Source organism: Pristis pectinata, chromosome 3, assembly GCF_009764475.1.
Source record: "Pristis pectinata isolate sPriPec2 chromosome 3, sPriPec2.1.pri, whole genome shotgun sequence".
NCBI classification, from domain to species: Eukaryota; Metazoa; Chordata; class Chondrichthyes; order Rhinopristiformes; family Pristidae; genus Pristis; species Pristis pectinata.
The window spans coordinates 72,766,204-72,783,929 of NC_067407.1; the positions used below are offsets into that span (position 1 = coordinate 72,766,204).

General features: G+C 43.1%; 1 protein-coding gene and 1 long non-coding RNA gene across 7 annotated transcripts in view; one reads left to right on the top strand and one right to left on the bottom strand.

Moving 5' to 3' along the window:
- Positions 1–1,974: 1,974 nt before the first annotated feature.
- LOC127568837 (uncharacterized) overlaps positions 1,975–17,726 on the top strand; it is an 89,613-nt gene continuing 73,861 nt past the window's right edge. For all 5 annotated transcript variants that reach the window (XR_007956085.1, XR_007956083.1, XR_007956084.1 and 2 more), the window contains exons 1-2: positions 1,975–2,081; positions 11,604–11,710. This is a non-coding gene — a long non-coding RNA (uncharacterized LOC127568837). The remainder of the gene's footprint in view (positions 2,082–11,603; positions 11,711–17,726) is intronic.
- The window catches only part of unc93a (unc-93 homolog A), a 58,938-nt gene continuing 53,682 nt past the window's right edge, over positions 12,471–17,726 (bottom strand). For both annotated transcript variants that reach the window (XM_052013035.1, XM_052013036.1), the window contains 2 exons: positions 15,752–15,883; positions 12,471–14,245 (listed from right to left, as the gene is read on the bottom strand). In XM_052013035.1, the coding sequence (XP_051868995.1) occupies positions 13,890–14,245; positions 15,752–15,883 (488 nt within the window). In that variant the 3' untranslated portion in view covers positions 12,471–13,889. The remainder of the gene's footprint in view (positions 14,246–15,751; positions 15,884–17,726) is intronic.

Below are 17,726 nucleotides of genomic sequence, written 5' to 3' on the forward strand. Positions count from 1 at the left end.
GAGAAACTGCTTAAAAGATATAAGTGCATTCATGTTTAGGCCTGAGCAAGTGCCAGCAGGTGTTTTACGGTGGAATGTGTCACAGCCTAATACAATTCCAATTTCATCAGCTCCTTTGTGGCTTTCCAATGAGGATTCTGTAATAAATTGGGATCAGCCATGGGTCCTAGAGGTGAACTACGTTAGCATTAATCTAGCTGAGATCAGTTAACAGACTCAGGACTTAATCAGAACCTTCCAGTCTGCTCACCCTATATTTATCAAAGGATTTATCCAAGGAGTTGTCATTAGAGAGGAGAACAGAAACAGAAGACAAAATGGGGATTAAGTTTTCAAGCCAGTGTTATGTTCTGCTGTTAAAATCGAGGCTTCTACTAAAACAAAAATGTGGATCTTGTGACTTTTATCATCTTAAACCTTTTAAATGAATACTTTATTACTCACGTGTAAACATTGATAACTTCAGAATGTGGCTAAAACGAAACATACACACTGCTAACTCTTTGAACAACACAAAATGAATGTTGCTATTTGCACTTGTATGCAACCCGACTAAATACCACAGACCTGTTGTTTGTGATGTTAAGAAGACAACGTCAAAGAATAATTGGTTAATATAATTGCAAATAAAAACATAATTGTCAGTGACTAGAGTAGGGAGCTGAGAATGGATTGTTTTTTTTAATCATCAACCATCATTTAACACATCCAAGTAAAAGTGCATTGAATTTCTGTCCAATAATTTTCCTCTTAGTTTATGGCTCGGTGATCCATTTACCTATAACAAAACGCCGAATTTCATGTAAAGTTTCGGCACATCTACCAGAGAAACCGCAAAGAGTATTTGCTGAGGGGCCACACTCTTCACCTGCTGTCACAGGTTGCTCACCCCGAGATAATGCAACCACAGGCGGTGCTGTCGTTGACACAGTCACCCCGCAGCGGTCCGAAGGCGAACCAGCCTAACCCCGCCGACCTCACCACAGCGGCTCGGTGAGGGAAGCCGGGGACCAGCGACGCGGTGAGATAAAGCGCTCGCCGTCCAGAACGCCAGGCCGCACATAGGACCGACTCACCCTAACGGCACACTTAAATGCAATTGATTCAACCGGTTAACCACCGCCGTCACGGCAGCACGACTTCATCAAGTAGCCGGCGGGAGTCGGCCGAGAGGCCTGGACCGGCGCCATGGCATCGCTCGGGTACCATAGCAACGCGTGGGTTCTACGGGGGAACGCGCGGATGCCATGGCGACCAATAATTTTTCCCGCTCAGCCCCATCACTCACATCTCCCTCCTCGCTCTCGCGCTCTGTTCCAAACACCCTCCCCCCACCACCCCCGCGGTCGCTAAGCGACGACGCCACGCCCAGTGACGCCGTGTGGCACGTGGTGGTCACACCATCCGGACGTGGCAGGGCGGGGGCGGGGTTCGGCAGGCGGCCGGGCAACGGTGGGAGGTACGGTGGGAGGTGCGGGGGGGGCAACGGTGGGAGGTGCGGGGGGGGGGGGGCAACGGTGGGAGGTGCGGGGGGGGGGGCAACGGTGGGAGGTGCGGGGGGGGGCAACGGTGGGAGGTGCGGGGGGGGCAACGGTGGGAGGTGCGGGGAGGGGGGGGCAACGGTGGGAGGTGCGGGGCAACGGTGGGAGGTGCGGGGGGGCAACGGTGGGAGGTGCGGGGGGGGGGGGGCAACGGTGGGAGGTGCGGGGGGGGCAACGGTGGGAGGTGCGGGGGGGGCAACGGTGGGAGGTGGGAGGTGCGGGGGGGGCAACGGTGGGAGGTGCGGGGGGGGCAACGGTGGGAGGTGCGGGGGGGGCAACGGTGGGAGGTGCGGGGGGGGGCAACGGTGGGAGGTGGGAGGTGCGGGGGGGGCAACGGTGGGAGGTGGGAGGTGCGGGGGGGGCAACGGTGGGAGGTGCGGGGGGGGCAACGGTGGGAGGTGCGGGGGGGGGGCAACGGTGGGAGGTGCGGGGGGGGCAACCTGCGGGTCGGGTCCCATCGGTGGAAAGGGGAACAGATCAGGCGTTAAACGGTGGAGCAGGGTCGAGAGACTGAATGGCGTCCCGCTAATCCCAGTTCGCGTAAGTAAATTTAAAAGCTGCTGGAAACACTCAGCGGGTCGGGCAGCATCGGTGGAGAGAGAAACAGGTAACGTTTCAGGTTGGCTGCCCTTTGTCAGAACGGGGACAGAAGGAAAAGCAATGCCATGGCAACCAATGACCAAAGGATGAAGATGTAGATCATTAGCTACTGTAATCAAAGGTCAGGGCGCAGGAACGTAAACTCTGTTTCTCCCACCACAGCCGCTGTCTGACCTGCTGAGCCTTTCCAGCATTGTCTGGTTTTGTTTCGGAGTTACAGCATCTGTGGTGTTTTATTATTGATGCATGATCAGGCTTATTTCATAGAATCATAGAACAGTACAGCACAATACAGGCCCTTCGGCCCACAATGTTGTACCAACCTTTAATCCTCGCCTAAGACTATCTAACCCCTTCCTCCCACATATCCCTCTATTTTAAATTCCTCCATATGCTTATCGAACAATCTCTTGGGTACCACTCTGGGTAAAAAACTTTCCTCTGATAGCTCCCTTCAACTTCCCACCCATTAGTCTAAAGCCATGCCCTCTTGTATTGAGCATTGTTGCCCCGTGAAAGAGGCTCTGGCTGTCCACTCTATCTATTCCTCTTAATATTTTGTACACCAGTATCATGTCTCCTCTCATCTTCCTTCTCTCCAAAGAGTAAAACCCTAGCTCCCTTAGTCTCTCCTCATTATGCATACTCTCTAAACCAGGCAGCACCCTGGTAAATCTCCTCTGCACCCTTTCCAACGCTTCCACATCCTTCCTATAATGAGGCAACCAGAATTGGACACAGTACTCTAAGTGTGGTCTAACCAGAGTTTTGTAGAGCTGCATCATTACCTCGCGGCTCTTAAACTCGATCCCACGACTTATGAATGCTAACATCTCATAAGCTTTCTTAACTACCCTATCCACCTGTGAGGCAACTTTCAGGGATTTGTGGAAATGAACCCCCAGATCCATCTGCTCCTCCACACTACCCAGAATCCTGCCATTAACTTTATACTCCGCCTTGGAGTTTGTCCTACCACCTCACACTTCTCCGGATTGAACGCCATGTGCCACTTCTCAGCCCAGTTCTGCATCCTATCAATGTCCCTCTGCAATCTTCTACAATCCCCCACACTATCCACGACACCACCAACCTTAGTGTCGTCTGCAAACTTGCCAACCCACACTTCTACCCCCTCATCCAAGTCATTAATAAAAATCATGAAAAGTAGAGGTCCCAGAACTGATCCTTGTGGGACACCATTAGTCACAGCCCTCCATTCTGAATGCACTCCCTCCACCACAACACTCTGCTTTCTACAGGCAAGCCAATTCTGAATCCACACGGCCAAGCATCCCTGGATCCCATGCCCTCTGACCTTCTGAAGAAGCCTACCATGTGGAACCTTGTCAAATGCCTTACTAAAGTCCATATAGACCACATCTACTGCACTACCCTCATCAATCTGCCTGGTCACCTCGTCAAAAAACCCTATCAGGCTTGTGAGACATGATCTGCTGTTCACAAAGCCATGCTGCCTGTCCCTGATCAGACCATGGTTCCCTAAATGCCCATAGATCCTATCTCTAAGAATCCTTTCCAACAGCTTGCCCACCACAGATGTAAGGCTCACTGGTCTATAATTCCCTGGACTATCCCTACTACCTTTTTTGAATGAGGGACAACATTTGCCACCTCCAATCCACCGGTACCATTCCTGTGGACAACAAGGACTCAAAGATCCTAGCCAACGGTTCAGCAATCTCCTCCCTCGCCTTGCGGAGCAGCCTGGGGAATATTCTGTTAGGCCCCAGGGATTTATCTGTCCTAATATTTTCTAACAGCTCCAACACATCCTCTCTCTTGATATCTACATGCTCTAGAACATTAACCTTACCAACACTGTCCTCAGCGTCATCAAGGCCCCTCTCCTTGGTGAGTACTGAAGAGAAGTACTCATTGAGGACCTCACCCACTTCCACAGCTTCCAGGCACATCTTCCCACCTTTGACTCTAATCGGTCCTACCTTTACTCTGGTCATCCTTCTGCTCTTCACATAAGTGAAAAATGCCTCAGGATTTTCCTTAACCCTACTCACCAAGGCCTTTTCATGTCCCCTTTTAGTTCTCCTCAGCCTCTTCCTAAGTTCCTTCCTTGCTACCCTATATTCCTCATGAGCCCTATCTGATCCTTGCTGCCTACACTTTATGTATGCTGCCTTCTTCCTCCTAACTAGATGTTCCACCTCTCTTGTCACCCATGGTTCCTTCACCCCACCATTCCTTCTCTGCCTTACCAGGACAAATTTATCCCTAACATCCAGCAGGAGATCCCTGAACAACGGCCACATCTCCATAGTATATTTCCCTTCAAAAATGTCATCCCAATTTACACTCGCAAGTTCTAGCCGTATGGCCTCATAATTTGACCTTCCCTAATTAAATATCTTCCTGTCCTCTTTGCTCCTATCCTTGTCCATGACAATGCTAAAGATTAGGGAGTGGTGATCACTGTCCCCCAAATGCTCGCCCAGTGATAGATCTGTCATTTGACCCAGTTCATTACCTAATCCTAGATCTAATATTGCATTCCCTCTCGTCGGCCTGTCAACATACTGTGACAGGAATCCGTCCTGGACACACGTAACAAACTCTGCCCCATTTAAACCTTTGGTACTAAGCAGGTGCCAATCAATATTTGGGAAGTTGAAGTCTCCCATGATAACAACCGTATTATTCTTGCACCTTTCCAAAATCTGCTTCCCAATCTGCTCCTCAGTATCCTTGCTGCTACCAGGGGGCCTATAGAATACTCCCAGTAGAGTAACTGCTCCTTTCTTGTTCCTAACTTCCACCCATACTGACTCTAGAGAGGATCCTTCAACATTATCCACTCTTTCTGCACCTGTAATAGTATCCCTGGCCAGTATTGCCACCCCTCTTCCTCTTCTCCCCCCTCCTCCCTATCCTTGTTGAAACACTGAAATCCAGCAATATTCAGTATCCATTCCTGCCCTGGGGTCAGCCAAGTCTATGCAACAGCCACAATATCATAGTTCCATGTATTTATCCAAGCTCTCAGTTCATCACCCTTATTCCTGATACTGCTTGCATTTAAGTAAATGCACTTTAGTCCATCCACCTTTCTACTTTTATACCCTATACTCTGCTTCTCCTTCCTCAAAGCCTCTCTATATGTTAGATCTGACTTTACTCCATGCACTTCTTCCACTGACCTATCCCTCCAGTTCCCTTCCGCCTTGCAAACTAGTTTAAACCCTCCCGAACCACACTAGCAAACCTGCCTGCAAGGATATTGGTCCCCCTCGAGTTCAGGTATAACCCATCCAATCTGTACAGATTCCACCTTCCCCAGAAGAGATCCCAATGATCCAAAAATCTAAAACCTTGCCCCCTGAACCACTCCTCAGCCACACATTCATTTGCCATCTCCTCCTATTCTTACCTTCACTATCACGTGGCACTGGCAGCAATCCTGAGATTGCTACCCTTGAGGTCCTGTTCTTCAACCTTCTGCCTAGCTCCCTAAACTCCCTTTTCAGGACCTCATCCCCCTTCCTACCTATGTCATTGGTACGAACATGTACCATGACTTCTGGCTGCTTCCCTTCCTGCTCAAGAATGCTGTGGACCCGATCAGAGACATCCTGGACCCTGGCACCTGGGAGGCAACATACCATCCGGGATTCTCGCTCACGTCCGTAGAACCTCTTGTCTGTTCCCCTGACTATTGAGTCCCCTATCACTATTGCCCTCTTCTTCTCCTCCCTTCCCTTCTGAGCAGCAGGACCAGTCCCAGTTCCAGAGACCTGGCTTTGCCGCTTGATCCCTGTAGGTCATCCCCCTCAACAGCATCCAAAGCGGAATGCCTGTTATTGAGGTGAACAGCCTCTGGGATCCTCTGCACTGTCTGCCTGTTCCCTTTCTCTTTCTCTTCCCTGACAGTCACCCATCTATCTGCCTTCTGGACCCTAGAAGTACCTGCTCTAAGGGGGGGTGACTGCCTCCCGATGCGCAGCACCTACATAACTCTCTCCCTCCCTGATGCTTCGCAGTGTTTGAAGCTGCGACTCCAGCTCATCAATTCTGAGCCGAAGTTCCTCCAGCCTCCAGCACTTACTGCAGAAGTGGTCACTGTGCACTACAGCAGGGTCCACTAGCTCCCACATCAAGCAGCTGCAGCACATCGTCTTGTCCTCCATCTGAACTATTTTTTCCCTACCTAGCTGTATTCTACTTAAAAGTTATAACAATAACAGTAAACCTTACCTTTACTTACCAGCTACTCACCAGTGTTGCTGCAGATGGCCTCCGCCTCTTGATGCCAAAGAGAATAATAGATAAGTGGATCTCGCCTCGCCCTGTTACCGCCTAAGCCCATTGAGCCAAAGCTCAATCATTCTGCTACCTCTCACTCCGCTGCCCACTCCGACCGCTGCCCGCTGGATATGACGGTCTTCTTTTTAAATCTTGTGCGCTCTACCCGCTGACGTCATGCGCCTGTGCAGTCTTGCCCCACTGTTCCCGATTAGTTAAAAAAAACACTTAGCTTTTCCGAAGCCCTCGGCCGATTCTTCTCGTCGAAACAAAATTTTTATCTTCATTCGCTCTGCTGACTATTTTTGCTGGGGTGAGGGTTAAAATCGAGTCTCTAGTTTCTATGTAAAAAAAATCCAGGAAAATTAGCTGAACTTTTTAGCAGCTGATATGCCGTGGAGGGGGTCATCTTCAATAGCATGGGATTATTTGGACTCAGTTGTGCCGATGTGATTCGTAGAACTTAAGAAATATGAACACAAGTAGGCTATTGTGGTCCCTTCGGCCTGTTTTGCCACTCAATATGACTATGGCTGATCTTCTACCTCAACATTACTTTCCTACCCAATCCCCACATCACTTAATTCTTTTAATCCAAAATTAATTGACCTCTGTTTTGAATGGAATTAATGCCAGAGTGTCCACAGCCCTCCAGGATTTAGAATTCCAAAGATTCCACCACCCCCTGAGTGAAGAAATTTCTCCTCATTTCAGTCTTAATTAGCCTCATCTTAGGACTGTGACCTCTGCTTCTAGATTTCTCCATTTATGAAGTTGAGCCATCTAAGAATTTTGTACCTTTCAATGAGGCCACCTCTCTTTTAAAACTGTGAAAAATAGAGACCTAGCCTATTCAATCTCTGTTGATACCAAAGAGCTACTATCCTAGGAATTGTTGCTGAATGCTCTGTTTAGCAAATATATCTAATTTAAAGGTATATAGACCAAAATCGTTCAGAGCAATCTCACCGAAGCCCTATATAATTGTAGTAAGACATCTTTACTCATACCCTCTTGCAACAAGGCCAACCTGTCAGTTACCTTCCAACGTGCATGTTAGTTTTCAGCTAAGTGTCCTTGTACACTTTGAATATCAACATTTCTCAATCCCTCACCATTAAAAAAATACTTGTATTTTGCTTTTTTCTGGTGCAGTGGATGACCTCATATTTTTCCAAGTTGTCCTCCAGTGTACAAGGTGCCACAGTGGTGATGCAGCTCTCTCACTGCTCTGTTCGGTTCTAACCTTGAGAATGGTCTATGTGGAGTTTGCATGTTCTCCCTGTGATCCCAAAGATGTGCTGTTTTGTTTGAATTAGCTACTGTAAATTGCCCCTAGTGTAGGTGGTTGCTGAATTAGAGAGGTGTTAATGAGTATATGTGTGAGGGAATAGTTTACAGGGAAGTAAGTGGCAGAATAGGATAGCTGTGAGAGCCAGCATAGATGCAATAGGCAGAATGGCCTCCCATGTCTTAAGGAAATATGAAATCTGCGGTGTCATCACCCAGCTTGTCTATATTCTGTTAAAGCTTTGATCCTTGCAATACTCCAACTTATACAGCCTGCCAACCTGAGAAGGACCCTGTTTGTTCCTACTCTTTGTTTTCTGTTAACCACTCCTCACTCCATGCTAGTAGATTAAACCAAATTCCATGTTTTGACCTCTGACTGATCTGTGTGGAACTTTATTGAAAGCCTTCAGAAAATCCAAATGTACTTTGTCTACTGGTTAAACTCTATGAGGTACATCCTTAACACTCTCCGATATATCGATCAAACATCATAAATCTATGTTGACTCTGCTTAATCATTTTTTAGGTGTCTTGATATTGCATCTTATGCTATAGATTCCAAGCACTTTCCCTACTACCAGTGTCAAGCTCCCAGGTCTGTGGTTCCCTTGTTTTCAGTCTTCCTGCTTTCTTGGGTAGTGGGACACCACTTGCCGCCTTCCATTTTGCAAGAACCATTCCATAATCTATAGAATTCTGAAAGATGACAACTAATAACTCTGTAGTCACCTCCTTCAAAACTCTGGTATATAAGTAATTAGCTGCTGGGGATTTAGAAGTTTTTCCAATTTTTCTTTAAGAATTTCTTTTATTGCCTCATTTGCAAAAGGCTTTGTGGGTTCTTCAGTATTTTTGTGAGGTGTTTTGTGTCTTCTGCTGTGAATTTCAGACAAGTATTTGTTAAAATTGTCCGCCATTTCCTTACTTCCCATTTTAAATTCTCCTGTCACATTTGGCTTGCTAGTCTTATCCTTTTCATATTCCTATAAAAGCTCTTCTATTTTATTTAAGAAGGGCAATAGGAATAATCTAGGAAATTATCGGCCGATGAGCCTCACATCAGTGGTAGGGATGATTTTGGAGAGGTTTCTTTAGGATATGATTTGGAAAAGCATGGCCTTACTAGGGATGGTCAGCATGGCTTTGTGTGGGGCAGGTCATGTCTTCCAAACTTAATTGAGTGTTTTGAGGAGGTGAAGAAGATGATTGATGAGGGTAGGGCAGCAGATGTTGTCCATATGGATTTTAGTTAGACATTTGACAAGGCCCCTCATGGTCAGCTGATCCAGAAGATTAAGGTGCATGGGATCCAGAGTGACTTGGTAGGATTATGTTCAAAATTGGCTTGGCCATAGAAGACAGAGGGTAGTGATGGAGGGGTGTTATTCTGACTGGAGGGCTGTGACCAGTTGTGTTCCACAGGGATCAGGCTGGGACCCCTGTGATATATATCATTGACTTGGATGAAAATGTAGATGGGCTGATTAGTAAGTTTGCAGATGACATGAAAATTGGTGGAATTGTAGATAGTGAGGAAGGTTGTCTAAGGATATAGCAGAATGTAGATCAGTTGCAGATATAGTTAGAGAAATGGCAGATAGAAGTTAATCCGAGCAAGTGTGAGGTGTTGTACTTTCGGAGATCAAATATAAAGGGAACATAGAAGTTTATAAAATTATGAGAGGCATAGATAGGGTAGAAATGTCAAATAGTAGAGGGCATAGCCTTAAGGTGAGAGATGGTAAGTTTAAAGAAGATGTGCAGGACAAGTTTTTTTTACAGAAAATGATAGGTGCCTAGAACAAACTGCCGGGGTAGTGGTGGAAGAAGACACGATAGTGGCATTTAAGAGGAATTTAGACAGACGACTACAACTCAGCGTTCAACACTATCATCCGCTCCAAACTTACTATCAAGCTCCAAGACCTGAACTTCTGTACCTCCCTTTGCAACTGAATATTTGACTTCCTCAATGGCAGACCTCAACCAGTACAGATCAATAACAACATCTCCTCCTCACTGATCATCAACACAGGTGCACCTCAAGGCTATGTGCTTAGCCACTTGCTCTACTGTCTTTACACCCATGACTGTGTGGCTAAGCACAGCTCCAATACCATCAATAGATTCGCCGATGACACCACTGTTGTTGGCCAAATCATGGCTGTTGATGAGTCAGCGTACAGGAGTGAAATAGAACATCTGGTTGAGTGGTGCCTCAATAACAACCTCTCGCTTAATGTCAACAAAACCAAGGATCAAATCATTGGCATAGAAAGGGGAAGTTGGGAGACCACGTGCCAGTTCTCATTGGTGGGTCGGAGGTGGAGAGAGTAAGCAGTTTCAAATTCCTGGGTGTTAACATCTTGGAAGACCTGGCCTGGGCCCAGCACATTCATGCAATCATGAAGAAGGTGCGCCAGCATCTCTACTTTCTTAGAAGCTTAAGGAGATTTGGTATGTCACCAAATGTGCTAATGAACTTCTACAGATGCACTGTTGAAAGTATCCTGACTGGTTGCATCATGGCCTGGTACAACAATTCCAACGCACAGGAACGCAAGAGGCTGCAGAGTTGTGGACACAGCTCAGTCAGCACAGGCACATCTCTCCCACTATTGGCAGCATCTACAGGCTGTGCTGCCTCAAGAAGGTGGCATCTATCAGCAAGAATCTCCACTATTCAGGTCATGCCCCCTTCTTGCTGCTACTGTCAGCAAGAAGGTACGGAAGCCTGAAGTCCCACACTGCCAGGCTCAGGAACAGCTACTTTCCTACAACCATCAGGTTCTTGAACTGATTTTCACAACACTAATCTTACCTCAGCAATGGAACTGTGGAAGAATGAAATAGCCTTCTTTGACTATGCTGGGGCTGATGGGATACTTGACATTGTATAAGGGAACTGGGCCAAAAGTCAGCAGTCCGGCAGGAACTGCTGAAACTAGACTCTTCGTAATAAACAGGATGTGAATCCGGTCTTGGATGCGCTGAGAAGAGGAACTGACTAGATCTTATATTTTGTAACACATTAACTAAGGATTAAGTATGTTACAGCTGTAACTGAAACAATCACAGGATAAGCTGTTTTTCAAAGTATAAAATAAGCTTGTAACTAGCTGTAAGGTAGAGTCTGGGTGACGGTGGAGATCGCAGTCCACTCTCCATGGTACCATGCATAAATAAACCCTTGGAACGAGGCTCGGAGTTACTGTCTTTATTATAGCTTAAATAGAATTTCTGTGACAGGAACACTACTGACCACCTCTTGCACTACCATGGACCTGTCTGAGTGTGTCTTATTTTTGCACTAAGGTTTGTTTTTGCACAGTCCTTTTTTCTCTCTCTCTTCACTGTCTTGTATAATTTATATATAATTATATTCTATGTGTTGTCTGTACTTATGGGCCTGTGATGCTGCTGCAAGCAATTTTTTCATTGTACCTGTACCTCACCATACTTGTGTACAAGACAATAAACTCCACTTGACACAACACATGAACATGAGGGGATGGATGGATATGCATCACATGCAGGCAGATGGGATTAGTTTCATTTGGCATCATGGTCGGCACAGATCCTGTGCTGTACTGTCTTTTGTTCTATTTTTTAGTTTCTTGCTAGTTTATTCTTGTAGTACCTTTCTTCATCAATTTCTTGCTCATCCTTTATTTAATTCTAAAATGCTCCCAATTCTTCAACTTAGTGCTTTTACTGGCAACTTTCTAAGCCTTTTTCTTAGGTGTAATACCATCTTTAATTTCTCCTGTAATCTGTGTTTGACCCACTTTATCTAATGTGTTTTTGTAATTTAAAGGAATGCATATTTGTTGCTACCTGTACTGCACTTTCTCTGTAACACTATGTTGTGTCTAATTTACCACTCTTTAGGAAGAATCTAGAGTTGTAATTGAACCACTGCACTATCACAAGACTAGAAGCTAATTTCTTGACCGGAGAGATGGAAGTGGGTGAGAGTGACTGGCCTTGATGTCAAGGTAAGATTTGACTGAATGGGGCATCCAGGAGACATGGTAAAACTGAAAGTCATTTAGTTCAATCTAAAACCAGATTCTTAAATCCAAAAGAAAACTATGAAGGCATAGGGCATGAATTGACTATGGTAGATTGGTAAAATAGATTAAAAGGTATAACAGTAGGTCACAAGCATAACCACACTATTCAAGAAGGGGAAGAGGGAAGTCAGAGAAGTATAAACCAATTAATATGATAATAGTACAATAAAACACTGTTAATCTGGCATATTTAGGAATATGGTAGTGCAGGGTTGGCAGATTTTCCAGACAATTGGATGCTATTCCAATTGATATTCCAACACAATTTTAATTCAAATTGTTTAGACATTACACAGCAGTATAATGGATTTTTCAGTGAATTTAAGTTTAAAAGAAACATAGGAAAGGGAACCCTGTTAGTTTAAAGGAAGTGCAGGAAACTAGGCCCTAGTAAGTTTCAAGAGAGTGAGCCCTGGTATTAGGCTTAGTCACAGCATATTTAAGACAGAGGTGGATAGGTTTTTGGATATTAAGAGTACCAAGGGATATGGGGTTCCTACAAGAAAGTTAATGAATGGTGGAGGATGTGGTACACAATTACGGCTTAACTTCTGTGCGTTCTATACATTTCCAGAATGGCACAGATTTTTAGCAATAATAACTCAATGTAGTATTACTGCCTAAAGTTTATTGAATTCAGCAGACTTCAGAGAATAAAATTAATTCATACAGATGCATGGTACAAATTTTAAAATTGTATTTATTGAGAATATTGTTACCTGCGGTCATAATATACATATTTACAAAAACTTAGAAGCTATGTGAGTTAGAGATGGAATTCAGGACTGAGAACAGCTCCTACTTTAGTCTCTAATGTTTACAGAAGCTCTGAGTTGTCCTTTCAGATGAAACCCATTCAGTCACAGTAAGAAATGCAAACTCCACACAGAGCTCAGGATTCAACCTGGGTTGCTGGAACTGTGAGGCAGCAGCTCTATTAACTGTGTCATTGTGCCATCCCCATCCTTTTCCAACTCCATTGCACCCTCTGCACTATGAGTAGTTATGGAGTTTTCATTTGGTTTTCGGTCACATCACGTAGCTTATCTAAAGCACATATGGCTACAAAAAAATCTTCTTTAAAAACTGGAACAAAAAGCAAATTGCTGGAGGAACTCAGTGGGTCAGGCAGCATCTGTGGAGGCAGAGGGATGGTCAAAGTTTCAGGTCGAGACCCTGCATCCGGACTGGAAGATATATAGGGACTGGACACCCATGGTGAAGATGTTTGTTTTTGCTCCAGATTCCAGCATTTGCAGTCTATTGTGAAAAAATGACCTTGACCATTTAATTATGCTTTTGGCTCTCTCCCTTCTCCAGCTAATTATTACTGAGCAATGTACAAAATAAAATCTGTAAGGATCTAAAAAAAAGTGAAGGATCTACCTTGTGAATGATCTTTTGATTTGAGTACTTGTCATATGTTGTCAACAAATTTACTGTTTCATTTTAAACACAAACATTGATTAGACCTCTTGCCTATGAGTATGCTTTTAGTACAGAAACATTGATGTTACCAGTTAATCAAAAGGAATCAAGAGATGTTTCAGGCCTCAATAACGTTGCATGGTAGTAATTTATTTAGGTAAGCTCCAGTACTACTAGTGCAACATAGGATATCCATAAAGCTGTGAAATAGTTTTAATGATTGTGTGGATCAATGAATCCTTCATCAAACTAATTGGATGTTGGACTTCAAAATATTTAGACTGTAAACTGCTGGAAAATCCTTGTTCTGCAATTTAGAAGTCTCATTAACACATTTATATCTGCAACCAGCCAGACAAGAGATCCCATAGATAGATCAAATCTAAGAACCATAATCTGCCCATTTTCTCTGTCATCTTGTGATCTGCTTGCATTTTTTAAGCACAGCAACATGACTGTTACAGTTGAATTATTTGATTCAGTTAAAGACTGAATAGTACAAAAATCAATCTGAATAATTTAAAGCCAATAAAATAGTTTTATTTAAAAAATATTTTCAATTATGTAAATTATAAAAGCAATACAATTAAAATTATAAGATTGATTTTTTGAAAAAATACTGATATTCAGTCATTAGCTGAAACATCTGTAAAAATCAATAAAAATTCTGCTATCATAACTTTGCCTCAAAAATTCTATCATGTATTTCAGTGTCACTTTCACCAACAGATTTTTCATTCTTAATTTTAGATTCCTCTTTGCTTTCCAGTTCCAGCACCTTTTTGATTTTAATCTTTTGAGGAAATACTTGTGAAGCAGCTCCATGCCCTGCTTTTGAGTATTCAATGTATTCCACAACTCCATATAAAGTCATGCCTATTAACAGGACTACCAACAAGATAATCAACTTGGCCTTTATGCACAAAAAGTTTGCATAAGCAAATGCTATAACAAATCCCACAGATTCCCACAACCGGTAGTTGGAAAATGCTGCTTCTTTGTGCTCCAGAAATAGAACTCCATAGAGGGCTAGAAGAAAAAGAAAGCAAAATTATTATTTTTCAAATTCATCTCATTTTCAAGTATCATCTGTGCTTAAATTTATTTTCTTCTACATTGTTTCCCCCAGGCCCAGTCACATACAGACAACATCAATCAGCTTGGAGGGTGATCCAATATAGAACACACGTTAAATTGTTCTCAATCCAGTTTCATGTTTGGAGGCAGAATTCAAAAACTAAAACAAAGAGTCCATGGGATCCAGGAGAATTTGGGAAATTAGTTCCAATATTGGCTTGGTAAAAGGAGGCAGAGGGTGATGGTGCAGGGTTGTGTTGGTATGATACAGGGGTCAGTGCTGGGACCATTATTTTTGTTGTATACATCGACGATTTGGATGTGAATGTAGGAAGTACGATTAGTGAGTTTGGCGATGACAAAAAATGCTCATGTTGTTGATAGTGATGAGGATACTCGTAGGCTACAAGATGATATTAATCAGTTGTTAACAATCAGCAACAAAAAATGGAATTTAATCCTGATGTGCGGGATGATACACTTTGGGAGGACTAATTAAGGTAGAATATGGAAGAGCCTTGGGAAGTATTGAAGAACAGAGGGACCTTGGTGCACAAGTCCAAATATCCTTGAAGGTGACAGCATAGTTAGGTAAGGTGGTGGAGGAGGCATGTGGGATACTTGCCTTCATTAGCCAGGGCACAGAATATAAGAACAGGGAGGTTATGGTGCAACTTTATAAAACATTGGTTAAGCAACAGCTGGACAAATGCATACAGTCTGGTCACCACACTTTAGGGAGAATGTGATTGCACAGGAGAGGATGCAGAGGAGATTCCGGATATTGTCTGGGATAGACCATTTCAGTTCTGAGGAGAAACTGGGTTTTCCTTTGAGTGGAGGAGGCTGCGGGGGGACATGACCGAGGTATGCAAAATTATAAGAGTCATAGATAGGATAGATAGTAAGAAACTTTTCTTCATAACAGGCATACTGAAGGCTAGAGGGCATAAATTTAGGGAAACGGGTAAGAATTTTAGAGGGGATCTGAGGAAGAACGTTTTCACCCAGAGTATTTTTGAAATCTGGAAAGCACTGCCTGAGTGGGCGGAGGAGGCAGCTTCTTTCACATTTAAGCTGTAGCCAGATGAGCACTTGAATTGCCAAGGTATAGAAGGCTACAAATGATGTGCTGATGAATGGGATTAGTGTAGATGGGTACTCGATGGTCTTAATGGACATAGTGGGCTGAAGGGCCTATGTCTGTGCCATAGCACTCTATGTGAATGAACCAAATGTTGGTAATTTGCTATTCTCAGATGAACAACTGGTAGACCCTATGTTTCCCAAGTTGTATTGACCACAAATTAAAAACAGAATACAGTTTTGTACCAAAAATTCTGATCTTAACTTTATCTTCCTTAGAATGACAATACAGTTCTTATTCACTATCAATCTTACTTTTCATTTCTATTTTAAAAATTACATTATCTTATTGCATATTACTTTTCATCATACCATTAGTCTGTGTCTGCCAAATAGCATCAGCCATTCCCCAAAGAATAGGAAACACAAAAAACACTGGTAGTTGATTTGGATGTGGTTTCCATAATAACAATGAAATTATTGATGCCAAGTTGATGAGGGTTGCTGTAACATGAAGCAAATAAGTGACAAGACTATTGTACAGTAATATACAGTAGATCTTTTCATCTTAACACGATAGATTGGAATTTATCTAAAGTTTGCACCAATTTATGGCAAGTAATTTATGTCTTTATGTGCAACAAAGCATAACTTTTGTAAGTTTTAAGCTGCTCCAGAGACCCTTGGTTAATGAATTAGTAATAATCATAGCTCCCCTCCCCCACCACCCCTTTACCACCCATCCCTTTCAATATCATTGGTGAGATTGTTTGTTGAACAAACATTACAGCTACTTAAATGATTATCGAATGCATTTCAAAAATATCATAACTTGTTTTCAAATCTTTCTGTGGAATTATTTTTCCTGTTTGCTGTACCTGCGTTTTAACTTTCTAAGATTTGTGTCCAAGTTATATAGCCTCCTCCATCCCTGCTCTAAATTGGCCTCCACTCTATCAGTTATTTTCCTTACTTCATTATTAATGGCTGCACCTTTAACTGCTTGGGTCCTGCAGGTTCCTCCCTAAATCTTTACTCTTCACCTCTTTTTAATGTGCTCCAAGCACTTGGTCTCCTGTCACCATTGAGTCCAGTGGTAGTCCCAGATTGTACTGGGCTGCAGCTCCGGATCCAAGGTTATCTTTACCCCAGCTATGACTTTCTTACACGTGACAAACCCATTCATTTAAGTGAAGTCACCACTCTCCATTAAAAAGTTTCGTGTTTATTTTGCTTCATTCGACTTTATATTTTAATTCATTTACCATAAATATTTGTGAATTATTAAAATAGTTATTTTATTATTTAAATCAATTTAAAATCATTTAGAATGTCTCTAAATATCAGAGAGATTTTAAAATAGGAAAGCATGCCTTATTTTTCCTATTTCTTTATGGAATAGCAGGAACCATTTCAGCCCATCAAATTTATGCCAGTTCACAGAGTAATCCCATTCCCCACTAATTTTCCCTGTAACCTATTCTTCCCACATTCCTGTCAACCATCCCTGCATTCTACTTCTCATCTACACACTACGGGCAAAGTGCAGTGGCCAATTTAACCTAATTCTGCAGTTCATAGGAATAATAGTATGCATGTATGTCGGACTTTGAATTTACCAATATTATGGGAGCTTGTTCATATGCATGGGTATCCATAAGTCTGGCATTCGTAACCGGGGGATGGCCTGTACTGTATTCTATAGTTTCTTTTCTCCTTTTCCAATTTTACAATCTCTTCTATGTTAATTGTTAACTGTATTGCAGACTTTACATTTGTTATAAACCTGTTTCTTCTGTTTCATTTTAATCTCCCATCTTTAGTCATCTAGGGATCTCCAGCTCTGGATAACCATCTCTTCTTCCTCAAGGGATTGTGTCTATTCTGTACCCAAGCCAACTCCATTTTGAGACACCCATTGTTTAAGTAATTTTGATTCCAATCCATCTGGGCCAGATTCCACTTATTAAAATTAACCGTGTTCCAGCTAAATAATTTTGTGTTTTGTTTTTCCTTGATCTTTCCCATAACTGTCCTACACCTGATATTATTAACATTCTTTTCTGAATGTTCCCCCACATTTGCCTCATTTCATTCACCAGAGCTAGATTCATCACTGCTTCATTTGTCAGTGGATTGAAAATATACTGACTGAGAAAGTTCTCATTCCTCCCATTTTCTTCTTGTTAATACATAAGTCTATGTTAGGATAGGTAAATCCCTGCATTTATCGCTGATCTATGGATTTTGCATCTTTCTGTAAGTTGTATGAAAGTTTTCTACTTATGTCCTTTCCACTATTACGCCTGTACAAAACAGCCAGTGGTGGAATATCTCCTCTGTTCCT